Source organism: Suricata suricatta, chromosome 1 (assembly GCF_006229205.1).
Source record: "Suricata suricatta isolate VVHF042 chromosome 1, meerkat_22Aug2017_6uvM2_HiC, whole genome shotgun sequence".
NCBI classification, from domain to species: domain Eukaryota; kingdom Metazoa; phylum Chordata; class Mammalia; order Carnivora; family Herpestidae; genus Suricata; species Suricata suricatta.
In genome coordinates, this window is record NC_043700.1 from 41620066 (window position 1) to 41647191 (window position 27126).

Consider the following 27126-nt stretch of genomic DNA (forward strand, 5'->3'; position numbering starts at 1 on the left):
GCGCGCACGCGCGCGCACGCGGGCCCGGGCCGCGAGCAGCCGCGGCCGTCCCGGTTGCCTCCTTTAGCCACTGGCGCCCCGGGCTCTGCGCCTCTGGAGGGAGCGGCCAGTGGGCCCGCATCTTGTCAGTGGGGTTCTGAGGCCGGGCTCCCGCGGCCACTTGCTTCTGGTGCCTGAGCCGCCCGGAGGGGCCGGGCACGGCGGGCTGACTGGTCCCGCGGAGCTGAGACCGCAGGACTCGAAGGCGGACGTGCACGTCTGGCGGTCGCCTGGAGCCGGGAGGAGGCTGAGAGGACCATGTCTGGGAGGAACTTCCACCTCTCCACCACCGAACGCGTCATCAAAGGTGCCGGGCGGGCCCTCCTCGTCCACCCGCGGGAAACGGCCCTCGGCCGGGCGGCGGCGGCGGGAGAACGGAGGGGTAGAGCCGAGGAGGGAGGGTGGCGGCGACCCAGGCTGCTTCCGTCCGGGTGAAGGAGGACCTGACGGGAGTGGGGGGGGGGGACCAGGGAGGGGGAATCTCTTACCCGCGGGGGCCCCGGGCATTTTCTGTTGCGCCGTGACCGTAGCTAGCTGGAGATTGTCAATTTATCTCCGGTCGTGTTGGACTTGCAGGTGGGGTGGGGATGTCTTCTCCCGCCACCCCAAAGGCCAGGATCCCCATCTTTTTAGAAAGAAACGATCCCTCTTTTCTCGTCTTTTATATGGGGAAGCCATCTAAGGAGGTGTGGGCAGGGACTTGAGTAGGTTCTTACAAGTCCAATCTTCAGCCGCTCCCCTTCTTTAGGATCTGATTATCTCGCCCCTCCCCCACCGTTTTAAAGGACGTTTACGCGTACCTTTTGGCCCACTTTCTACAGATCATCACAAGTCTGCTGTTATTAAAAGAAACAATGTGGTGAAAGAAATACAAATAAATCCATTTTGTGATGTGTGAAAGGGATTTACAAATCTCTTCACATGATGTTGGTGTGTTTTTTTTTTTTTTGGCCAAAGAGCCTTGGAGAAGGATGTTCTCTGATTCAGAGGTCTAACCAAAACTATACTGTTCCTTACTAATACTGGTGGGATTTTTACATTGTTGTTTCTATTCTTAAACTAAGAGTACTGGTTTAAACATAACCATTAATTTATGCACTTTTGTTTAGCCTTAACACTTAACTACAACTCTTCTCTCCTGAGTTTGAACAATCGGTTTGAAAGCACGATTTTCTAGGAAGGGCGTATACCTCGACAAGCTGAGTTAGTGGCTTCTGGATGAAGGGGTTAGCAGTAAGAGGGGAAAACTATTAAAATACCTTTATTTTTTCATTTTGGTAATTAGAAGGGGAAAGGAAAGTAAGATTCGTGACAAGAATGCATTTATTTCTAAGGGGGAAAAGTCTATTGAATATTGAGTGAAGGGAGAGAATTTGAGTGTTTAACTTAGATTTTCCCCCCTAAAACATGAATCATTGTAAAATTTTATTTTCTACACTACATAATTTTAGTGTGTAACTTAGTTTTTTCCCCTTTAAAAAGCTAGGATCATAAGTGATGATCATAAACCCAAGGTACCTACAGTACATAATGTTTAGTAAAGGTAATGAGGTTTTTGAGATTTATCAGGGTTTGTCTGATATTATTAAGGCTCTAAATGAATTGTTCATATGTGACATTTAGCCCTTTGTTAAATATTTTACCATTTTCATGTCAGTTTTTATAGTATATCACACATAAAAAGTATAAACCTTCTCTTGAGAAAGAATATACGAAACATAACCTTTCTTGATAAATCAAGGTCAGTTGTGCACAATAATTTCTGTCCTGAGCTGTGAGCATGGCTGGTGCATTCTGCCGTATAAGGGTGTTGGCAGTTTCTCCCTGTACCAAAATGACTCCTTACTGCTCTACCGTTTAATGCTTTTGTCTGTTTTTAGTTTATCTCCTCCAGTACTGTTGTCTATCTGTCAAAACATGCCCTCCTCATCTGCTGTTTCTAAACTGAAGAAGGCAGGGAGGCCAGATAAGCAAGAACTGTGTGTCAAGTCAGAATTAATAGGATCCGAGTGAATCTTGGTGGCAGTCCTCAAACCTTCGGGAATATCAAATTCTGATCGCCATTCTAGCATGTAGTTTCCATCATAAGACATGAAAGAGATTTTAAAACAACCCTCTCAGACCCTTAAATATAGAAGCAAACTAAATAAAACTTTAAAAGGCAGGTGCTATGTTATTGCTAGGTATGCTTATAGTTAAAACTCCCTCATAGTCTGTAATATTTGTTTTTTGGCAAACTTCTAAATTAATGTATGTTGTATGCTTATAAGATTACCCTTAAATAAATGAACTATAATGATTTCAAGCCCTTAGAATTGTGTGGATTTATTGTGTACATAAAAACTTTAGTGTGGGGGGCCTGGGTGGCTCAGTCATTAAGCAGCTGACTCTTCTGAGGTGGTGAGATCGGGCCCCTTGTCATGCTCTGAGCTGAGCATGGAGCCTGCTTGGGATTCTCTCTCTCCTCTCTGTGACCCTCCCCTTCTTGAGCTCTCTCTCTTAAAATAAATAAATAAACATGGGGAAAAAACACTTTAGTGTAAGAACTTGACCACAGCAATTTTGGCTTTCCCTTGATTTATGTTGCTTTTTTCTGGGTTTTCTAGAGTTGGAAATAGTTGAAGTTTGTTCTAAGAAAGTAAGGTGTCACTATATGTAATATAGCTGAGACCGATCGTGCTGGGTACTAAATCCTGACGGGATGTTACCCTGCCTGCCCAGAGTTGTCTGCATTTATTCACAGCTGGAAATCTTTTTCAGAGGTGAGACCACACCCCAGTTATTTTTAGTTCTGTCATTTCCTGTTAACTTAAAAAGTGTACTTAATTGTTTTGTTTGAACAAATCTTGGAGAAGAGTGGGTATGTAGGAGAGAGTGATTAGTTTTTTAAGTGATTGTCCTTTGTAAAGCAACTTTCCTAAAATGAAGGACTAGACTGATCAGAATAACCTAGATTTTACTGTCTCTGGACCTTACTTGTGACCTTGAAACTTTCTCTCCCTCTCTCTCTCCACAATCTCATCTGCAAAATAAGGTTAATATTACCTTCTTTGTCAGGCAAATGACATAACTGACATGAAAAGCTTAAGACAAGGTCATATTATGGGGGTGCTGGGTGGCTCATTTGGTTAAGTGTGTGACTCTTGATTTCACCTCAGGTCATGATCTCACAGTTTGCGAGTTCAAGCCCCACGCCTGGCTCTGGCTGAGTGGAGCCTGCTTGGAATTCTCTCTCTCTCTCTCTCTCTCTCTCTCTCAGTGTGTCTGTGTGTGTGTGTGTGTGTGTGTGTGTGCGCGCGCGCGCGTCACTCTCTCTCTCCCTTTCACTCTCTGCCCTTCCCCTGCTTGCTTATTCTCTCTTTCTCTCTCTCAAAATAAATAAGCTTAAAAAAAAGACAGCGTAGCATTATGAAACATGATAGTAGTTTGGTAATAGATCAGTTTCTACAGAAGTGGTAGGTAGAGAAGTTATTAACATTTGAAAAATACCAGAATTAGAATGTATATGAAATTTAAGTTAGAAAACTGAAAATACCTCTTATACAATTTATCATTTTATTTGATTTCTTTGAAGTTTTAGTTTCATGTAATCTCCATACCCAATATGGGGCTTGAACTTAAAACACTGTGATGAAGAGTCTCGTGCTCTACTGACAGGTGCCCCATTCTCTCTTACAATTTAGAGGATATCTGGGTGGAATCCCATGTGAAAGAAAGTGAAGAGACTAGTACGGTTCTGTCTAGTACTTTCTTGGCAGCTGGTTTCTTCCCTAGCAGTTGAAGATGTTGATTTTTTTGTTTAAAAATATAAGAATTCTTGTGATTTCACTCATTTATTAAATGTTTATGGAGAGCCATTTACAATGTATGCCAATAAGTGCTCATTTGTTTCTTTCTTTTTTTTTTTTTTAATATTTATTCATCTTTGAGAGAAAGAGACAGAGTATGAATTGGGGAGAGTCAGAGAGAGAGGGAGACACAGAATCTGAAGCAGCTCCAGGCTCTGAACTACTGTCAGCACAGAGTCCGACATGGGGCTTGAACCCACTACCTGTGAGATCATGACCCGAGCCAAAGTTGGATGCCTAACCAACTGAGCCACCCAGGTGACCCTCGTTTTTGTTTTTAAAGTAACAGTTCTGAGTGTCTCTAGAATAGTACATGTGCATTGGAGTATCAAAACTGGTAACTGGTATCTATAGCAGAAAATCCCATAAATTCAAACGATCAAACTCTGAAAATCTTTCAGCTTGATTTTTTTTTTCTGGTTTCCAAGTTTCTTTTCCTGTTTGAGAGAATTTTTTTCTTTGACAATGATTGTTACAAAAACAGTCCCCCCCCCCCCCCCGGACTTAATCTTTTCAGAAGGAACAAGGAAATTTTACCAGGAATTACATGACAGATGTGGAGAATCCATTTTTGGTGGCCAAATCGTGTTTTAAAGTCTGACTTCGTTTCAGTAAGATGCTGATCTATTTCTCCCATTCATTTAGAATTCACCTGTATTGTATATTCACAGAATGTATTGTGTCCTTGGTAGCACATATTGGAGGCTGCTGGTTCTTTAATATCCTGCCAATTGGAATAGTATGGCTATGGCTTTCTTTAAAGATTTGAAGAATAGTATGGACAGAAATTGCTGTTTTCTCAAATATACCCTGAACCCTGTTTCAGTCTCTGCGACCTATTCCTCACTTATTTCCACAGCTCTTTGTCTCCTCTTGCCTTTTTTTGTATTAGGAGAATGGATTTACCCCAGGTTTTTGTTTTTAAGTTTACTTACTTATTTTGAAAGTGAGAGAGCATGTGCACATGCATGAGCAGGGGAGGGGCAGAGAGAGAGAGAATTCTGTACTGTCCGCGCAGAGCCCGACAAGAGGCTCCATCTCACAAACCATGAGATCATGACCTGAGCCAGAACCAAGAGTCAGATGCTTAACCGACTGAGCCACCCAGGTGCCCCCCAAGTTTTTTTAAAATTTATTTATTAAAAACTTTTAAAATTGTTTTTTATTTATTTTTTTTAGAGAGAGAGAGACAGAGAACAAGCTGGGGAGGGGCAGAAAGAGAAGGAGACACAGAATCCAAAGCAGGCTTCAGGCTCTGAGCTATTAGCATAGAGCTTGATGTGGGGCTCAAACTTGGGAACTGTGAGATCATGACCTGAGCTGAAGTTGGAGGCTTAACCAACAGAGCCACCCAGGCGCCCCCAAGTTTTTTCTTTTAAATACAAGCTTAATCCTGCTTATTATAAAATTTGAAAGGCAGAAAGGGAAGAAAACAAAGGTGTCATATTCCTTCTCTGCGGAAACCATACTTTTTATGTATTTCTATCTGCTAGTATACTTTGAATCCACAGAAGAATGGATCATATATATTAAAGCTTTTACTAGGCAAATGTTTCATATTATTTTAACATACTATAATTTTATCTAAACACTCATGATGATTTCAATCAATATGAAAACAATTTGAAAGTGCTTGTATTCATATTCTGGTCCTTTATATTTTCAATCATTTGATACAGTGTCAACCTAGATGAAACATTTTCAAGTATAAATATTTAATGTGGAGAAGTAATAGAGTAAATATCTGTTGAATTTGTCAACACTATTTAAGTTATACTTAGTTTACCATTGTAATTAACAAGTCACTACACCATATAAACATTGGGAATCTATGCTGTTTGAGTTTCATACCTCTCAGTGGAAGTCTCAAACCTTGGAAAGCACCTCTTAATGTAAACACTTAATTCTTTTTTGAGCATGAATAAGGTGTTCTTTTTTACCTGTATGTTAATTGTTGTGATTAAAGCCTTATGTATAACAGACATTTGGTAATAAAGCTTTCTTCCATACAGCAACATATTACCACATTTAGTAAAGTTAAAAAATGTTTTTTGGGGCACCTGGGATTCTCTTTCCCCTTCTCTCTGCCTGGGATTCTCTCTCTTCCTCTCTCTCTGCTCCTTACCCACTCTCAAAATAAATACATAAAACTTAAATGTTTGGGCAGTCACCAGGGTATCTCAGTTGGTTAAGCATTGGACTTCCGCTGAGGTTGTGATCCTGTGATTCATGAATTCAAGCCCCGCATCAGGTTCTCTGCTGTCAGCACAGAGCCTGCTTTGGATCCTCTGGTCCCCCTCTCTCTCTGCCCCTCCCCTGCTTGTGCCTGTGTGCGCTCTCTCAGAAATAAGCTTTGGGACATCTGGGTGGCTCAGTTGGTTAAGCATTGACTTCAGCTCAGGTTATTATCTCATTCATGAGTTCGAACCCTGCATTGGGTTATGTGCTGACGCTCAGAGTTTGGAGCCTGCTTTGGAGTCTATCTCCCACTCTTTCTGCCCCTCCCCTGCTCATGCTCTGTCTCTCTCTCAAAAAATATATATATTAAAAAATATTTTTGGATCATTTGAGAGATTCAGTACTTAAGATGGATTAAGAATTAATTGAAAACCTTTCTGAAGTGGTATTTGGTAATAAAATATCTTACTATTAAAGTAACATTTTGGGGAAAAACTAATTTTTAGACATATCTATGAGGACAAAATTGTCCAACTAATTCTTGGTATTTGTAGTCATTTTGGAGCTTTGCAGCTTTTTAATTGGTAAAGGAAATGGAAGTAAAGGAGTATCTGGTAATCATTATCATCTTTTGGTGCTATCATTAATAGACCATTATGCTCATTTTAAAGTTTTCATGTTAAATTTTAGCTGCATTTTATTTTATTTTTCTAAAGTTTATTTATTTTGAGAGAGAGAGAGAGACATGGGGAAGGGGCAGAGAGAGAGAGAAGGGGAGAGAGAGAATCCCAAGCAGGCTCCACATTACCAGTGCAGAGCCCGATGTGGGGCTCAAACTCCCAAACAGCGAGATCAGGACGTGAGCCAAAGTCAGACACTTAACCATCTGAGGTACTCAGGTGCCCCTTAGCTGCATTTTAAATTGCAAAACTGAGATGGAAAAATTTCAACTCATCCTTGGTGATATTAGACTTAGGTATTTTTATAATTACCTAATTATTCAGATACATGGGGAGACTACTTTTAGTTTTGTTGATTTGGTGCAAAACAGATTTTTATCAAGAAATCTGTTTCTTGAGTCTTTATTATTAGAAAAGGATACAACTTGATAACTAGGATCTCTAGATTGGGTGACAGAAAGATACACTATATAAGCTAGGCGAGGCAATATGTATTTTCCATGATCATTATTAGATATATTGAATGTGAACAATTCATGAGATTTTGTGCATTCTAGATAGAGTCAGCCCAACAGAATGAAATAAAACAAATGAAATAAACACTGGGTGATAATTTAAGAATGTGTTCAAGAATTACCTATATAATCTTTGCTAAAAATATTTAACCTGAATCTAGTAATAATGAACAATTAGACAAATCCAGTTTGTGGGCCTTTCTATAAGATAACTGGTATGAACTCTGAAAATGTCATGGTGGTAAAAAATATAAAAGGCAGAGAGACTATTGTAGATGAGAGAAAATGAAAGAGAAATGGTATTCAGGTGTATTACCAAGCCTGGATTAGGAAAATAAAAAGCTGTACAGGCCATTTTGGAGACAACCGGGGAAATTTGAATATGGAGTATATAATGGATGGTAATATGTCAATGTTAAATGTCTGGGTCTAGTATATGGTATTGTGCTTATAAAGGAGAATGTTCGTATTCTTAGACAATACCTGATGTAGTGTTTACGTTGAAATGTCATGAAATCAGCAAATTGCTTTCAAATGGTTCAGAAAAAAATTTATTTGTTAAGAGAGAGCAAACATGGCAAAATGTTCATCATGTTGAATGGGTAAGGAACAAATGGGTATTCATTTTACTTTTTTAAGATGTTAATTAAATTTTTAAAAAGCTTTGATTTATTTATTTTGAGAGAGAGAGGGAGAAAGCCCAAGTTGAACAGGGTGTGGGGCAGAGGGAGAGGGAGACTGAGAGTCCCAAGCAGACAAAGAATCCTAAGCAGGCTCCATGACCCCACAAACCATGAGATCATAACCTTAGCTGAAATCAAGCCTGTATGCTCAATCAACTGAGCCAGCCACGTGCCCCAAGGTTTTATTTTTAAGTAATCTCTACACCAATTTGGGGCTTAAACTCACAACTCAGAAAAAATCAAGAGTTGCACACTCCACCCACCGAGCCAGCCAGGTACCCCATATTACTTTCTTATAGGATTTCAGTTTTTCAAAATACAAAGTTGGGGAGAGAAAGGCTTGGGAAAGGCTACCATCATATTTAAGGATTCAGTAATGTCTTAGGGAAAGCTAAAAAAGAAAAATTTAAAGTATACTAAACCTGATGTGAAGTAGAGGTAACTTGTTTAGCAGAACAAGAGGTTGTTTTAGCTACATGTATTGGAAAAACATGCAGAAGTAAGGATAGAGAGAATCAAAGTGTATTTGATTAAGGAGTAGATGGGGTGGGTAAAACTAGAAACCTCAAAAATTTGAAAGAGGTGAAACAAGGGGAGGAAGACAGCTGAAAACTACTACGGCCGTTGACAGTGATTCTATTAAAGGAACAGCAAGATTAATTTGATGGCTATATGTTTTTAAAAACCCAAAGCTTAGTTGGCTTATAAATGTAACTCAGAATTATAGGTAATTGAGGGGCACCTGGGTGGCTCAGTTGGTTAAGTGTCCGACTTTGGCTCAGGTCATGCTCTCACAGTTCATGGGTTTGAACCCTGCAATGGGCTCTGTGCTGACGGCTCAGAACCTGGAGTCTGCTTTGGATTCTGTGTGTCCCTCTCTCTCTTCCCTCTCCTGCTTGTTCTCTCTCTTTCTCTCTCTCCCTCTCTCTCAAAAGTAAATAAAGCACTAAAAAGTTAAAAAAAAAAAACGAATTATAGACATCTGAAACATCATGAAAGTGAGACAGACCTGTTTTTATTTTATTGAAGAGATTATGAAAAAAGTGCTAAAAGGTACTATAGAAATAAAATAAATATTAAAAAGCACTAATAAGCAGAGGAGATACAAAGGATCTTCCAAGTGTATTTCCCATCCCTGTTAATCACACCACTTACCCATTTAGTCACTGGCTCAGATGACAGGCCTGGGAATCAGGCCAGACTCTTTCCTGTCCCTTTCACTTCACATCCAGTTCTTCCAGACTCAGTTCTGTGGACTTTTGGTTTGCACATAACCTTCTACTTCATCTCCCTCTTTGACTTCTTGTTTAAAGCGTTGCAGTAGCCTTGTGCGAGGGCCATGTAGTCTAATGTCCATGTTGCCATCATGATCTGTAGATCTGTAAAGGATGATTCTTAGGCTTGAAGTCCTTGATGAGCCTATGCTGCCTGCAGGATAAACTCTAAACTTTGTTGATGTATATAGTTCTCCTTACGGTAAACAATGTATTACTTTCTCCTCTCATTTCATGCCCCTGTTCCCAAACTTACTTTACTACTGCTTGTGGTCCCTAGAATGCCATGAAATTTTATATCTGAATGGGTTCTTTGTATTATTTTTGTGTAGAATCTTATGCCCCAACTTGACAAGCTCCTTTTTCTCTTTTAAGATTTAGCTGAGAGGACATCTGAGAAGCTCTTTCTCCTTTATTAAGAGGCTGTCTAGAATAATGGTTTTAGAACGTGGGCTTTCAAGTCGGGCGTACCTGGATTCAAATTCTGTGTCTTTTGGTAGCAGCACAACCTTGGACCATTTACTTAATCTTGTGTTTCCTCAGTTTCCCTCTCTGAAGAAAAGGGATAATAAAACCACTTTATAGCATAGTTTTAAGGATTAAATAAACTTCACAAACCTCGGTGATAGGTGCCTAGTAAGTGCTCAGTGTATTTTAGTGGCTATCATCCTCATCATCAGAATGGTTAGAATTTGGGGCACCTGGGTGGCTCAATTGGTTAAGTATCTGACTCTTTTTAAAAAATATATTTATTTATTTTTGGGGAGAGCACAAGCAGGGGAGGGGCAGAGGGGGGACAGAGGACTTGAAGTGGGCTCTTGCAGTGACAGCCTGATAGCAGCAAGACCAATGTGGGGCTCAAACTCATGAGCCAGGAGATCATGACCTGAACTGAAGTGGGTCGTTCAACCAACTGAGCCACCCACGTGCCCTGTGTCCCACTCTTGCTTTTGGCTCAGGTCATGATCTCACAAGTTACTGAGTTTGAGTCCCACTTCAGGTTCCTCGTGCTGACAGTGCAGAGCCAGTTTGGGATTCTCTCTCTCTCCCTCTGACTCTGCCTGCCCCATGCACACTGTCCCTCTCTCAAATAAACAAACTTAAAACTCACAAAATTACATATGTGTATGTGTGCGTGTGTGTATATATATGTATGTATATATGAAAGGTTAGATATTGCTCCTATGAGCAGTCTCATTGCTTTTCAAATTTCTTTAAATATTTTTATTTATTTACATTAAGCTGTTCTCTTCAAGGGCAAAAATTGTGCATTATTAATGCTGAATACAGTGCTTAGCATATAAGTGCTTAGTAAATGTTTAAGTAAGTGAGTGTAAGAAGCTTATTTTATGGAAGACAGTGTAGAAAAGGGGACAGGCTCTGCTAATTACTAGCTCTGATACTTTTGTTATTTGTTTTTCTTGCTTTGTTTATTATTATTATTATTATTTTAAGTTTATTTATTTTGAGAGACCGAGCATGCAGGGGAGGGGCAGGGAGAGAAAAGGAGAGAGAGGATCCCGAGCAGTCTCCGCACTGTCAGAGTGGAGCCTGATGCGAGACTCAAACTCACAAACCCTGAGATCATGACATGAGCTGAAATCAAGAGTCAGATGCTTAGCCAGCTGAGCCACCCAGGAGGTATCCCTCCTTGTTTTGAGTTTAAAATGAGGGATAACAGTGCCTACCTCAGAATTTAAAGATTGCATTTCATCTTGTATGTAAAGTGCTTAACATAGTATTTATAGTGGGTGCTTAATAAATGTTGGCTGTTCTTTATTAAAGGAGTTAATCTTGAATCTTAGTGAGATTTGACAGCAGATCTGTTTGACTTTAAGTGGCATATGTGAAATGAATGTTTAAGAGTGTTGTATTTTATATTTTCCAACTGTAGTCTTCTTAGGAGCTTTTGAAAGGATTTAAACCTAAAATGCTTGATGAGGAAATTTCCTTCAGGGCATCTCGGTGGCTCAGTCAGTTAAGCTTGTGACTTCGGGTTGGGTCATGATCTCAGGGTTCATGAGTTCGAGCCCTGCATCAGGCTGTTAGTGCAGAGCCCTCTTCAGATCCTCTGTTCCCTTCTCTCTTTGCTTCTCCCTTGCTTGTGCTCTCCCCTCTCCCCAATAAACAGACAGTAAAAAAAAAAATAATAAGAAAATTTCCTTTTATAGTATAGATAGAATTTTATAAATCATAAATTTATAAACATATTTGATGAATTCCTACTACAAGCAACATGTTTCTCTTTATACTTAGAAACTTAAATACATTCTTGAAAAGGACTCAGTATAGCATATAATAATCTCCCCAAAGTGTGACAGAAGATTAAAGTATGGTGCTTCCTAGGACCAATAACACCATGAAGAGCAGACATCTAAATGGTAGACGATATCTGGTATGAAATGTTTGCACCCTCACTCTACAAATTGATAATCCTTTCAAGTTTAAACTTTGGCCGTTGATCAGTAGCCTAAATAAGTAAGACAGTTTGTGTTTTTCTGTGTGTGTATCCATAGGTGCATTGTGTTCTTGTAACTTAAGGGTTTGTGGAGACTTAAAAATCACAGGATAAAACAAAAAACTAAAAAGAAATTAAAAAAAATAAATAAAATAAGAGTTTTAGTGAATGGCCAGAGTAATAAAGGTAATTAGTGGATTTATCCATAAAGGGAAGCTGGTTATTTTTGATTATTACAGATGCTGTTTTATTAAAAACATATGAATGTCACTATAAACATGCTGTTTTTGTCAGACTATCATTGATAGTTATTATTACTTAATTGGTTTTGGGAAGGCTAGTTCCTAATATTTTGAAAGTGTGCTATGGGACTATCAAAGAATAGAGGGAATAATCTCAAAGAGCTATGTCAGATTATTGAAATAAAATTACTTGTTCTAATAGGTTATGAAAGGATCTGAAAGCTATGTATATCCGTCAGTAATAATATTTAACATAACCTCTTCAGTGGTGTTTAATTGGTTTATGATTAGAAAAGCAGGTGAGTAGATTAGGAAATAAGTCTGCAAAAGTAGGGCAGTCCTGCTGGCTTAAAATAGGAATGAAAGCGGGGTTATTTGTAGTGAACAGAGATAGCTATTTAGGTAAATCCTAGTGTCCCATGGGGGTTAAGACCACACAGTAATCTAAAAATAAGGCTTATAGGCCAATAGCTTTTAAGGTTTATCTTTCATAGTTGTGGCTGGATTAAAGTGGTAAACACCAATGTTTTCTTTCTCTTTTATGCAGATCTGTACCTGATGTTAGGTATATTTAACCTAAAAATATAATTTATGTAGTAGATCTGTGTTGTAGCAGGATATTGAACTGATTTTGACTGCGAAGAGGCTGCAGAATTTCTTCAGTGTGCTTTGGAAACTTAGTTTTAAATTTTTATGAAGTTTTTATTTTTAGATTATAGATTCATAGGATGTTGCAGAGAAATGTACAGAGAGAGGTCCTAGGCATCCTCCCCTAGGTCTCATTCCTCCACAATGTAAATATCCCACACTACTGCAGTACTGTACCAAACCAGGAAATTGACATTGGCGTAATCCATAGATTTTTTTCAGGTTTCACCAGTTATACATGAACCTGGGCACACATGGATGTGTGTGTAGTTCAGTGCAATTTTACTTGTGTAGTCCTGCATAACTACCACCATGGTCAGTGTAGCTCAATGCAAGACTCTTACGTTACTGCCTCTTTGTAGCCACACCCATCCCCTTCAAGAAACTCAATATTGTTTGTTCAATGTGTTCTTTAAAAGTTTTATTTATGGGGCAACTGGGTGGCTTAGTCGGTTAAACATCCAATTCTTGATCTTGGTTAAGGGTACAATTCTTAATCATGGCTCAGGTTGTGATCTCATGGTTCTTGGGATTGAGACCCATTTCGGGCTCTGCGTGGATAACATGGCCTGCTTGTGATTCTCTCTCTCCTTTTCTCTGTGCCCCTCCACCACTCACACTCTCAAAAATAAATACAAATTAAAAAAATAAAAATTTCATTTATTTTAAGAACTCAACGTGGGGCTCAAACTGACAACCCCAAGACCAAGAGTCATATGCTTTTCTGACTGAGCCAGCCAGGTGTCTCTGTTTTAAATCACATATATATTCTGTTGGATTATGGTTTAAGCTTCTGAGATGGAAGCACTGGAAAAATTTTTATTGAAATACAGGTAATCTAACAACAACTGACTAATGGGTAAAAAGCTAGGTTAAAATGTATCAGCAGAGATACCTGGCTGGCTCAGTCAGTAGAGTATGTGACTTTTTTTTTTTAAAGATTTTATTTTTAAGTAATCTCTATACCCAACGTGGGACTGGAACCTATAAGCCTGAGATCAAGAGGCGCATGCTCCACCAACTGAGCCAGCCAGGTGCCCCAGAGCATGTGACTCTTGATCTAAGGATCTTGAGTTCAAGCGCCATGTTGGGCATAGAGCTTACTTTTAAAAAATAGTAATATGTTAGCAATTTGAGAGCACCAAACGTTTCTTGGATGAATATATATAGGCTTAGAATGATGGTCCCCAACTCTGGTTACCAATCACCACCAGTTGTGGAGCTTTAAAAAGATGCAGAAAAATGGCTTCTGTGGCCTCATTCTAGATAAATCTAGAAAGCAGTGTTGAGTATAAAAATGTAAGTTACCCAAAAATATGTGAGTTACAAAAGGATGCACAGTATGATGCCATTTATACAAAATTTAAAAAATGCTATGTTGTGTTTAGTTATATTTGTAATGAATTATATAGATATGGGAAGGATATACAACTATTTAAATGTAGTAATAACCTCTGGAGAAAAAGGAATCAGATGCAGGTTGCTCAACTATATCTGCAACATTTTAGTTCTTTAAAAAAATTTTTTAATGTTTATTTTTGAGAGAGAGAGACAGGATGAGTGGGGGCGGGGGAGACACAGAATCCAAAGCCAGCTTGGGGCTCTCAGCTGTCGGCACAAAGCCTGACATGAGGCTCGAACCCACAAACTATGAGATCATGACCTGAGCTGAAGTCAGATGCTTAATTCATTGACCACCCAGGCGCCCCAAGCAAAATTTTAGTTCTTAAAAATATTTGAAGCAGATATGGCAAATAGTATTTTCAGTCTACATGGCAGTTATATGGGTAGGTAGAAACATTTGTAGTGTTTATGTTATATAATTTCCTATACCATTTAATGTAAAATTATTTTTGAAATATTTCATTAAAAAAATCCAAACAGGGGCTCAGTGCCTGAGTGGGTTAAGCGTCTGACTCTTGATTTTGGCTGAGGTTATGATCTCACATTTTTTGAGTTTGAGCTCATCAGACTCTGCACTGACAGCACGGATCCTGCTTGGGATTCTCTCTCCTCTCTCTCTGCCCCTGCTTGTGCATGCTTTCTTTCTCAAAATAAAGATATAAAAGATATAAAAAATCTATACATAAAGTATATCACATTATGTCTGGAAGTCTTCCTTTCTGTCTTTTAGTATACCTTTTATTTTATTTTGGTGCCAAGAGTGGAGTGCTACTATAACAAATACCTAAAAAGTGTGGAAGTGGCATTGGAACTTCCAAAAGATCCAGCTCAAGTCTCAAGTTTCTGGTGTTCTTCCCTGATTTCTGTAGCCACGCTGACATCCCCTTTATAGTCTTCCATACTAAGAGCCTGTACTATACAATGGATTGTTTAACTGCTTTGCGTTCATATTAAATCTAATTTTTATAAATTCTTTTGTCTACATAAATAGAACATGTGGCACCTGACTGGCTCAGTTGGTGAAGCATGCTACTTTTTTTTTTAAATTTTTAAATGTTTTATTTATTTTTGATACAGAGAGAGACAGAGCATGAGAGGGGGAGGGGCAGAGAGAGAAGGAGACACAGAACCGGAAGCAGGCTCCAGGCTCTGAGCTAGCTGTCAGCACAGAGCCTGACATGGGGCTTGAACCCACAAACGTGAGATCTGACCTGAGCCGAAGCCAGAGGCTTAACCGACTGAGCCACCCAGGCGCCCCACATGCTACTCTTGATCTCAGAGTTGCAAGTTCAAGCCCATGTTGAGTACAGAGATCATCACTTAAAAATAAAATCTTAAAAAAAAATTAGGCATAAAGTTCTTCAAGGTGGAGTCTTATGTGTTAAAATTGTATGACCTATAAATGACTTATACAATGTGAGCGTGTAATACGTGCCAGATAAATACTGAATTATTTAACTCAGAATATAACTACTTCCGTAGTATTTTTGAATTTTACTTAAAGAACCCTTCCAGCTCTCTGTCTCCTATAGGTTTCAGAACTTTACACTTTAACAAATATTATTATCCAGTCCCAGGAAGGCTAGCTATAGAAACTTAGATCTATTCAGTTATTGAGTGTTTTGTTTTTTAGTTATAAGTCTTTCAGCTTTTACAAGGATGACACTGATTAGACTTGAATTATAAATTGCAGATGAAAGTAAAATGTCAGAGTTTCGTAAAGAAACTCATAAAAAAGATCTTTCATAAAGATTGGGTGATTGTATCCAGTCTTTTCCACCTCTCATTATTAGGAAGAAGGAAAGATAGTGAATTCTTCTAAGTTTGCTGCTTTTAAAACAAATTAAGGAGGTCAGCAATAGTAGGTAGAATTATAAGAGTATAAAATGCTTCATTATTATGAAGAACAGGGCAATCTTAGCACACGTAGGTTTCACATATAGAAGTTGACACTAAAAAGGTAAATTTAGCAGTTTATTATTATTTTTTAAATCTCTTTTATGAAAGAGCCACAAATTGATGTGAAGTTATTTGTTACTAACATTGGAAGTTCCAAAGTTTTTGAATGATTTTGTGTATTTGTGTGAGAATTAGGGTGGATTCAAGATGACCACTAAAAAAAAAAAAAAAAAAAGATGACCACGAATAATCACTTTATTGTCACTCACTTTGTTATGTGGGTTTTTTTTTTTAATGTAAAAGAGATAGTTATAGCTAATTTATCTAGAATTGTGTAAAATCCTTTTGTTTTCCATGAGAGTATATTTTGCATATTTGTTGTGTGTTATGTCTACATAGTTCTCATTTGGACTTAAACTTTAGTGGTTTCTCAGAGAGCTCATTTTCATTCCTACCCATGTTATATCACTTTGATTTATATATTAAGAGAAAGTATTAGAGATTATTTGGTAAGGCAGTATAGCAAAAGAGGGATAAGAGCTTACTTAGGCTCTAGAATCAGCTGACGTGAGATCAAGGTCCAGCTTTTCCAGTTGCTAGTTGTGAGATCTTAGACAAATTTTCTAACTTCCTAAGCCTTGGTTGCCACATCTGTCAAATAGAGAAAATAATACTTCAGAGAGTGTTATTAGGTTAAATGAGAATATATATAAAGCACGTAGTGTAATGCCTGTTGTGTAGTTAGCACACAAGCATGGTCATTATTATTGCAAATCCAGTTAAGAAAATTGAAATCTAAAACCTATATTGAAAAGGCCTTGTGGATACTGTAGATTTAGCAGTTTAGCACAACATAAATAATTTAGCATCAGAGTTTTTTTTAACTAACTTGTATTAGCAAATTGAATGTACTTTTATTTTTGTAAGCAAATTGGATGTATGAATTATAAGAGTAACACATCATTACCAAGTAGCGTACATCCCAGAAATGCAAAGTTAATTTGAAGATCATTCAGTATAGGGGCGCCGAGGTGGCTCAGTTGGTTAAGTGTCTGATTTTGACTCAGTTCATGATTTGCGACTTGAGTTCAAGCCCTACATTGGGGTCTCTTCTCTCAGCACAGAACCTGCTTTGGATCCTCTGTCTCCCTCTCTCTCTACCCCTCCCCTACTCATTCTCTTTCTCTCAAAAATAAATAAACATTTAAAAAGTCAGTATAGGGGCATCTGGGTGACTCAGTCCATTGAGTGGCCGACTTCGGCTCAGGTCATGGTCTCGCAGTGTGTGAATTCGAGCCCTGCGTCGGACTCTGGGCTCACAGGTTGGAGCCTGGAGCCTACTTCAGATTCTGTGCCTCCCTCCTCTCAGCCCTCTTCTGCTCACTCTCTGTCTCTCAAAAATAAATGTTAAAAATTCTTTTTAAAAATCAGTATAATCTACCATATTAACAATAAAGGAGAAAACTAATATGATTATTTTAATAAATTCAGAAAAACCATTTGACAAAAATTTAGCACCCATTTATGACTTAAACAAACCTTTCAGAAAACTAGGTATAAGATAGGGGGAACATCTTCAGCTGATGATCATCTAAGAACGTACAGCAAATTCATGCTTAATGGTAAAATATTGAATGCCAAGTCAGAGGATATAAGGTGAATATACAAAAATCAACTGTATTTTTATATATGATCAGCAACCAATTGGGAAATGAAATTTTTAAAAATTTTACTTAGAATACTCTTCCAAACCACAAAATACTTAGGAATAAATGTGACAAAAATGTGTAAAATCTCTTTACTGAAAAGTATAGGACATTGCTGAGAGAAATTTAAGACCTAACTATAAGGAGAATTGTATCATGTTCATGGATCAGACAATGAAAAATTGTTAAGATGTCAGTTTCCCAAACTGATATATAGCTAAATGCAATACTAATCAAAATCCTGGAATTTTTAAAATAGAAACTGGTAAACTGATTCTAAAATTTTTAAGGAGGAGCACCTGGCTGGCTCAGTCGGTAGAGCACATGACTCTTGATTTCAGGGTCGTAAGTTTAGGTCTCACGTTGGGTGTATAGATAAATAAACTTTAGAAAAAAATAAATAAAATTTATATGGAAATGGAAAAGACTGGGAATAAGCAAACCAGTTTTCAAAAGGAAGAACAAAGTTGAAGAACTCAGACTCCCTGATTTGAAGACTTATTATAATTATAATCAAGACAGTGTGATATGGGTGAAAAGATAGACATATAAATCAGTAGAATGGAAGAGTCCAGAAATAGTTAATTTTTCACAAAGCAAGTCAGTAGTGAAGAGAAGGACTTGACAACAAATGGTGTTGGAACAACTGGAAAAAAATTAAATTCGACAGCCTATAGAAACTAATTAATAATGGATCATAGACCTAAATATAAAAGCTAAAACTTGTATTTTTAAAAACTTCTAAAAGAAAAAAAAAAACTAAAGAGAATTCTCTGTGACTTTGGGGTAGACAACGTTTTCTTAGGTCACAAAAAACATGAACCATAAAACCTGATCATTGGACTATACTAAAGTTAAAATATTTTGTTCTTCTAAATATCATTCATTAAGAAAATGAAAAGTCAAGCCACAGACTGGGAGAAAATATTCACACACATTGATACATTGACTTGTATCAGTAATATATGAAGAATTTATAGTTCAATAAGAAGACAATCTGCAAAATTTAAAAATGGACTAAAGATTTGAACAGATAAGTCACAAATTAAGATATACAACTGGCCAGTGGCATTCAAGAAGATACTCAATATCATTAGCTACTGGGGAAATGCAAACTAGAACTACAGTGAAATACCACTACACACCCATTAGAATGGCTAAAACTAAAAATTCCTAGTTTTGACAAGGGTGTGGAGAAAGTAGAAGTTTCAAACACTGCTGGTGGGAGTGTAAAGTTGTATAACTACTTGGGAAAATGATTTGGCAGTTTCTTAATCTGTTAATTATACACCTCCCATTCTACCCTGGCATTCTACCTCTAGGTATTTATACAAGAGAAATGGAAACATAAGCTTTATACATACAAGTTTATGGCACCTTTGGTTATAAATAGCCCAAATTAGGAAATACCCAACAGGTAAATGGATAACCATACTATGGTGTATCCTCACAATGGAGTACTACTTGGCAATAAAAAGAGGCAAACTACTGATATATGCAATAGCATGGGTGAATCACAAAAACATCATATTTCGTGGAAAAAGCCAGACATAAATGACTGTATACTGGACAGTTCCATTTATACAAAACTAGAAGAGTGCAAATTTATTTGTAGTGACAGCAGATCAGTGGTTGTGGTGCTGGGGGGCAGAGGAAGGGATCTTTTGGTAGAAATGGAGATGTCCTATATCTTGGTCCTGATTGTGGTTTTGACAACTAAATACATGTGTCAGAACTTATCAAATGAAATACTTTAGTGAATGTAGTTTATTGTACCTAAATAAACCTCAGTAAACCTTATTTTTGAAAAATGAAGCTATAGAAGCTATACCCTAATTAATGCAAATAACTTACCTTGGTTAAAATGAGATTGTAAGTTAATAGGCTATTGCAAAATTATCCTGAAAACCTGAAAGAAGGAAATAAATAGAGACTCCCTATGAACTTGGGATTAATAGTGGCTTTAGGAAGAAAAAATTTAGTTTAAAATATTGCCTGGGGGCATCTGCCTGGCTTAGTTGGTGGAGTATGTAACTTTTGATCTTGGGGTTGTGGTTTGAGCCCTACATGGGGTGTAAAGATTGCTTAAAAATAAGACGTTAAAATAATAAATAAAATCTTGCCTGGACTTGGGGCATCTGGCCTGCTCAGTTGGAAAAGCATGCAGCTCTTAGGTTCAAAGATTACTTAAAAAATAAATAAAACATTGCCTAGAGTTAAAATGCCTTTTAAATAGGGAAAAAAATGTCTGCCCTTTATTGTTAGCTTTAATATGTGGGTGTGGTTTTAGTGATCTTTTGTACTTCACTGCAAATCACAGAAAAAGAGAAAACGAAAAATGAACAAAGGATACAGTGTTTATTGATAATTTGTAAATGAATACATTTAAATGGCTGATAAACATGAGCTTATTTGTATCAACAATAATATTTTTTGCTACATGATTCATAAGAGCAAAGAAAATTAAAAAACCAATATCTGCAATGTTTAATAAAACAGATTAGTTAGGTGAATTACGTTATCTCCATGATGCAGAGTCTGAAAATTTTAGAAGAACATTTGTTGGTATGAGAAAATTTTAGTTGTTTACACAAAATCCAAAAGACAGATTATAAGATTGTATAGTATAACTGATTATAAAACAATATTTTTAAAATGTTAAGATATATGCCACATTTTTAAATGGTTATCTTTGGCATTCCAAGAGATTTGTTTTTGTGTGTGTGTGTGTGAGTTACTGTTTTTTTTTTGTGTTCTTTAGTTTTTAAATGACTTACCATGTAGTGTCTTTCACTTAAAGAAATCTTCAAAGAGTAGTTTGAAGATGAGCAGAAGGCTGATAATTGTTACTACATGGGTATTCGTTATGCCGTTCAATGTTGTATAAGAAAAATTTGTTGGGGCACCTGGATGGCTCACTCAGTTGAATGTCTGACTCTTAGTTTTGGCTCAGATTATGATCTTCTGGTCCATGGGATTGAGCCCCGTGTCAAGCCGAGCCCCAAGCCAGGCTCTGCACTGACTCCATGGAGCCTGCTTGGGATTCTTTCTTTCCCTCCTGCTCTGCCCCTCCCGTTTGCTCTTTCACACTCTCTCACTCTTGCAAAATAAGTAAACTTAAAAAAATCTTCAATAAAAAATAAAGTTTATTTATTATGAAAGAGTGGGAGCTCAAGAGAGAGCAGAGGAGGGGCAGAAAGAGATGGAGAGAGAGAGAATCCCAAGCAAGCTCTGTGCTGACAGCAGAGCCTGACACTGGGCTCCATCTCACAAACCCTGAGGTCATGACCTGAGCTGAAATCAAGAGTCAGTCACTCAACCTACTGACCCACCCAGGTTTTGACCCACCTGAGGTTTTGACCCACCTGAGGTTTTGAATTTTGACAGAAAGATATATTGATGATATATTGGTGATCTGTTAACATTCTGGAATCTCTCTTAGCCTTATAGAAACAGGTAGTGAAGTTTTCTGTCTGCTGACAGCCAGCAATACTCTCATTCCTGGATGAGTTTTGACTGATTGTGTATTGGTAGTATAACTGTGGCAGACTCATTTATAAGAGTTATATACATTTGTAGATTCTCATTTTATTCTTTTAAATATGTAATACAATAACATATTATTAAAAAATTTAAAAGTATATAGCAAGGATGCCTGGGTGACTCAGTCACATAAGCGTCCAACTTTGGCCCAGGTCATGATCTTGTGATTCATGAGAGTTCAAGCCCTGGGTCAGGCTCTATTCCAATAGCTCAGAGTCTGGAACTTGCCTTGGAGTTTCTGTCTCTGGCTCTCTCTAAAATAAATAAATAAATAAATAAGTAAATAAATAAATAAATAAATAAATAAATAAATAAATAATAAAAAGGTATATAGCAAAAAGTCTTCCTATTCCTAAGTCTGTAACACCAGTTGCCTGCCTTGGGAATGTCAAAGCCCATGGCCAGAGACCACCAGGAACATATCTGTAATCAAAAACCAGTTCTCATTTATTTAGCTTACTACAGCAAGGAGTTACAAACACCAGAATAATTGTGGGGCATCTCCGAAGGAGGGAGTTAGCAAAGAAGATACACAGAATTTTAGGAGCTGAGATTAGTCACAGAGTGATTTTTAGGGTGGAAATTAGTAGTTTGGGGCAGGGATTGGCTAAAATCTATAATTTAGGTGAGTTGCTAGAACAGTCAGTGATTTATCTTTAGTACACAGGAGTCCCTGAGAAGTTCTAGTTAGATCAGTTTGTCTATGGTATTGGAACATAATGAGCTAATGTTTAAAGAAATCTGAGCTTGGAGAGTATGTGATGCACATTGTGGTTTAGTTTGGTTCAGTTTATCTGTTTTATAAGTCATAGCGCTTTTCTGAGTGTTTGTGAACAATTTGTGGTTTCTCTTTCAATTCTTAGTCTTTGCTTTTGATCATTTATATACTAAGCTGTAGGGTTTAACATTTAGGGGAAGTGATCAGTCAAGATCTGTATCATTGTTAGATAGATTGTGAATGTTTATCAAGCTTTTGATGGTAGGAATTTTGACCTCTAAACACCAGGACCCTGTTCTGTTTCTTAGATGACCACTTGTTAAATCAACTCGCGTGATAATATCTGGCTGTAGCATTTAAGACCCTGGAGATCACACATACATGGTTTTTGCAACCAACAAAACCTCAGACAAGTATTACTATTAAAGTTTGAAATAATGTCCTATATAAACCATATCTATTTGAATCTTCCTTTAGTAACCAAGTAGATTTTTCCCTTTAATTTTGTTTTGTTTTAAAAATTTTTTTTTATTCTTGAGAGAGACAGACAGCAGGAGTCAGGGAGGGGCAGAGTGAGAGAGGGACATAGATTCTGAAGCAGGCTCCAGGCTCGCTCTGAGCTGTTAGCACAGAGCCTGATGCGGAGCTCGAACCCACAAGCTGTGAGATCATGACCTGAGCCGAAGTTGGATGCTTTTACCAACTGACCCACCCAGGTGCCCCTTTCCCCTTTAATTTTGGATGTGGATTATTCACCTTGCCAGTGTCTGAGGAATTAATCCTGTATGTGGTGATTGTCCAGAATAAAGATTTTGGTAGTACTAAGAATCAAGGACAGGGTGTTTATTGACAGTCTGGAATCTTCTTTTTCTTTCTTTCTTTTTTTTTAAACATTTATTCAGTTTTGAGAGACAGAGAGAGACCATGAGCAGGGGAGGGGCAGACAGAGAGGGGAGACACAGAATCCAAAGCAGGCTCCAGGCTCTGAGCTGTCCGCGTAGAGCCTGATGTGGCACTCAAACCCACAAACAGTAAAATCATGACCTGAGCTGAAGTCAGCTGCCCAACTGACTGAGCCACCCAGGTGCCCCTCTTTTTTTTTTAATATATATTTTATTTTATTTTTTGAGAGAGATGGAGAGCAAGCAGGGGAGGGGCAAAGAGAGAGGGAGACCGAGGATCTGAAGCAGGCTCTGTGCTGACAGCAGAGAGCCCAATGCAGGGTTCAGACTCATGAACCACAAGATCATGACCTGAGCCAAAGTCAGACATTTAACCTACTGAGCCACCCAGGTCCCTGACAGTCTGGAATTTTGAACCAGCAGAGAAGAAAATAGCCATGAGTATAAAGAAGAAAATCATGCACAGTCCATGGTAAACAGTGGCTTCTGACATCTGAGCAGTTGTGTTCTGATGATCTTGGAAATAAACAGTTTATTCACATTGTCATCTTCTTTTGGACCAAAACAGTTCTGAAAACCCAGATTCAGCTACAGTGTCTTCCATAGCAATGGTGTAAGTGGTACACATAATTCATTTTCCATAGCATCAGCAGTTTTAAGTGCATGATGCATACCTTTACAGAAGTTCTTTTGATATGTTTCCACACAGTTCAATACTTGATCTTAGATTACAGATGGCAACTTTAGGTGAATGTAAGGAAGAAGCAGAACCCACTTGTGGATATTGAGTCTGTAGCCATTAATTTATTATATTAATCAGCATAGTCAGAATGGAAGAAAGTAGAGTCTTCTACTAAAGTATGTAATTAGATTTTTTAAAAAAATATTTTATTTATTTTGAGAGAGAGAGAGAGAGAGAAATAGAGAGAGAGAGAGAGAGAGAGAGAGAGAGAAAGAGAAAGCAGAGGAGGGGCAGAGAGAGAGAGAGGGAGAGAGAGAATCCCAAGCAGGCTCCACACTGTCAGCACAGAGCCTGACTTGGGGCTTCATCTCAGGAACCATGAGATCATGACCTGGTCTGAAACCAAGAGTTGGACACTTAACTGACTGAGCCACCTGGATGCCCCCATATTCAGTTTTATAAGGAGTTAGTCACTGATTATCCTGCAAGTAAGAATGTGCTATGACAACTCTTCAGGACTTTGATTTATCCTATAAAATGTATTATAAATTTCACCAGTACAAGCTTATTTATAAAAGCCTAGAGATAATATCTGTGTAGACAGCTGTTGTGTCAGTCTTTGTATATGAGTGTTTATTTCCTTTAACCTGAAAGATACACAAACTTTGAAGCATACTTTACTCATATGTGATTAACTTAGGAAGGCTGAACTCTATCAGGTTTTTTTTTCTTTTAACCCAATTTTAATAAAGCAAAAAAACTCTCATAATAGTTTTGAGTTAATTAAAAATTGGAGAATGGCAAACAAAGATAATAATTTCTATAATCCTTTAAAAACAACTTTAATAAGATGAAGGACCAAATCTTTATGTTGCCCAGTGATCATTTAGCATAAACTCAAAGGTGGTATAGGTGTCAGAAGCATCTTAACAGTTTTATTATTCTGAATTTGGAGAAGAAGAAAATCAAAGAGAATTTTCGTTTGACAAAATGTAAGTCATGACTATCCAAAGAAACAGTTATAGGTGACATCGTAATTAATTAATTAATTAATTAATTTTTGCTTATAACTTTATTTTTTGATAGTTTATTGTCAAATTGGTTTCCATACAACACCCAATTTATTTTTTTAAGATTTTACTTTTAAATTTTTTTTAAAGTAATCTCTACCTCTAATGTGGGGCTCAAATTCCAGTCCCCAGGATCAAGAGTCTCATGCTGTACCAACTGAGCCAGCCAGGTGCCCCCGGGCAATTTCTTCAAAAACAGCAATAAGGGACAGTGATTATTAGGATGTTAACTTTTCCCTAAAAGTAAGGAACTTGAAAGAAAAAGATTTATGAGCATTTCAAGAAGCAGAGAGAGTTAACAGAGTAATTTGATGATATAAGGGATGTTTTATCTGGGCACAAAAGAACTTTTGTGTTTTTTTTTTTTAAACAAAGCAAAGGTATTTATTTATTATATTTTTTAATGTTTATTCATTTATTTTTGGGAGAGAGAGAAGGGGCAGAGACAGAGAGAGAAAGAGAATCTCAAGCAGGCTCCTCGCCATCAGCAGAGAGCCCGACATTGCTCTAACTCATGAACCGTGAGATCATGACCTGAGTAGAAACCAAGAGTTGGACCCTTACCCAACTAAGCCACCCAGGCACCTTTAATTCTTTTTTTTTTAATAGTTTTTTTTAATGTTTTATTTATTTTTGATACAGAGAGAGACATAGCATGAGAGGGGGAGGGGCAGAGAGAGAGGGAGACACAGAACCGGAAGCAGGCTCCAGGCTCTGAGCTAGCTGTCAGCACAGAGCCTGATGCGGGGCTCGAACCCACGAACGTGAGATCTGACCTGAGCCGAAGTTGGAGGCTTTAACCGACTGAGCCACCCAGGTGCCCCAAATTCTTCTTTTTTAACAAAAAGAAAATTAAATTCTAGTTTACCTCTATTATTCATGAAGAAGTTACATTAAAAAGATTTTTAAGGCTTTATTTTTTGATAAACCTCTCAAATTTGACCAATTTTGTTAAAAAGTTTTAACATACTTCTCCCTTCAAATTCTTTTTTTTTGGTAGCTATTACAAACCCAGACAAAGTGTTCTTATTTTTAGACCTTCTTCCCTTATGGTATATTGTCAAATTTGTTTTTTACTAGATTCCTTCACATCTTGGAACAACCAGAAGTTTATCTTTTTTTTCCAGCTTTATGGAGATATAATTGACATAGAATGTGCATAATTTTAAGGTATGCATTGTGTCAATTTGATACACCTTTTTATTTTGCAAAATGATTACTACCATAGGATTACCTAACAACATATAATACTACATAATTACCATTTCTTTTTTGTGGTAAATCACACATTACCTATTTAAGACAAAGTTACTCTTTTTATTTCTAGATAAACAAAAACATTTCCAATACGATACATTCATATTCCCTTGTCTTCACACACATTCTTTTATATTCTTCAAAATCAGTATAACTGCAAGACAGTGTTAAAGTGACAAGGAAAGTCTGAAGGTGTTAGAAATTGCTCTCACCTGGGGTGCCTGGGTGGCTCAGTCAGTTAAGCATCTGACTTTGGCTCAAGGCATCATCTCATAGTCCATGGGTTCAAGTCCTGCATTGGGCTCTGTGCTGACAGCTCAGAGTCTGGAGCCTGCTTCAGATTTTGTGTCTCCCTCTCTCTCTGCCCCTCCTCTGCTCACTCTCTGTCTCTGTCTCTCAAAATAAAGACATTAAAAAAAAAAAAAGAAATTTCTCTCACCTGAGTAATCTCATAGCTTACCAGAGAGTTAAAAATTTTAAGGGCTTTTAATTATTTCTTAAGGATTATCTTGAAATTCTTTTTAGGGTGATGCCAATTAGCCTTTTCCAGGTTTTGCATCTTGTAAACACGTCAGAGTGTGGACCAGTTGATCAGGGAGGCCTACACGAGGCTGAGTTTTTTTTCAGTAAACTTTCTGCTTTTATCCTGGGGTTTGAGAATTCTTTCAGGGATGCATTTTGAATTTGAATTGCATTTAAAGAATGCAGACCATTTGATATCAGAATTCTGGTTCTTTTTTTCTTTTGAGGTGCCTCTCAGACAATCTTGTTCATGTCAAAATTTACCCAAGAGGACATTTGTTATTCAGAATTTTTCCTCAGTGAAATTTTGCCATTTGTTATGCTCATAATCTGAAAACACGAAAGACGTAGATAGAGGAGGCACAGAATGGATGTGGATTTAGACTGAGAAAATTCTTATGTGACCTACAGTAGTTGGTGAAGATGTTGCTTTTGCAACCACCTACCTATATCCAGAAGACATGAAGTGACACCAAAGATTGTCTGTCATCATTTGAGGACTTAGCAGAACCTCAGCTCCAGGCAGACAGAACTAAGCAAAACATATCTAAAGATGGTAAGGACTAAGGAAGTCCTTAGGAAGTTTTAGGAAATGTGACCCAGTACAGAGTTCATGTAAAGATACTGGTCTGATAACTGAACTTGTCAGCCTTTGGAGCTGGCTCAAGATATACATATTAGGCCTATGTCTGTCCTGTGCTGTGGACTTCCTATTATAGATGCATGACAAGATACTGAAGAAGGGGTGCCTGCCTGGCTCAGTCGGTAGAGTATATGACTCTTGATACTGGGGTTGTGAGTTTTAAGTCCCATGTTGGGCACAGAACTTACTTAAAAAAAGATACTGAGCAAGCAGGC

General features: G+C 37.8%; 1 protein-coding gene and 2 long non-coding RNA genes across 7 annotated transcripts in view; 1 reads left to right on the top strand and 2 right to left on the bottom strand.

Moving 5' to 3' along the window:
* The window catches only part of LOC115289848, a 1322-nt gene extending 606 nt beyond the window's left edge, over positions 1 to 716 (bottom strand). The window contains exon 1 of the long non-coding RNA XR_003907833.1: positions 528 to 716. This is a non-coding gene — a long non-coding RNA (uncharacterized LOC115289848). The remainder of the gene's footprint in view (positions 1 to 527) is intronic.
* PPP3CC (protein phosphatase 3 catalytic subunit gamma) overlaps positions 26 to 27126 on the top strand; it is a 102470-nt gene continuing 75369 nt past the window's right edge. For all 5 annotated transcript variants that reach the window (XM_029937392.1, XM_029937384.1, XM_029937376.1 and 2 more), the window contains exon 1: positions 26 to 346. In XM_029937392.1, the coding sequence (XP_029793252.1) occupies positions 298 to 346 (49 nt within the window). In that variant the 5' untranslated portion in view covers positions 26 to 297. The remainder of the gene's footprint in view (positions 347 to 27126) is intronic.
* LOC115289842 overlaps positions 9085 to 27126 on the bottom strand; it is a 90686-nt gene continuing 72644 nt past the window's right edge. The window contains exons 3-4 of the long non-coding RNA XR_003907829.1: positions 16414 to 16519; positions 9085 to 9322 (exon numbers count right to left, since the gene is read on the bottom strand). This is a non-coding gene — a long non-coding RNA (uncharacterized LOC115289842). The remainder of the gene's footprint in view (positions 9323 to 16413; positions 16520 to 27126) is intronic.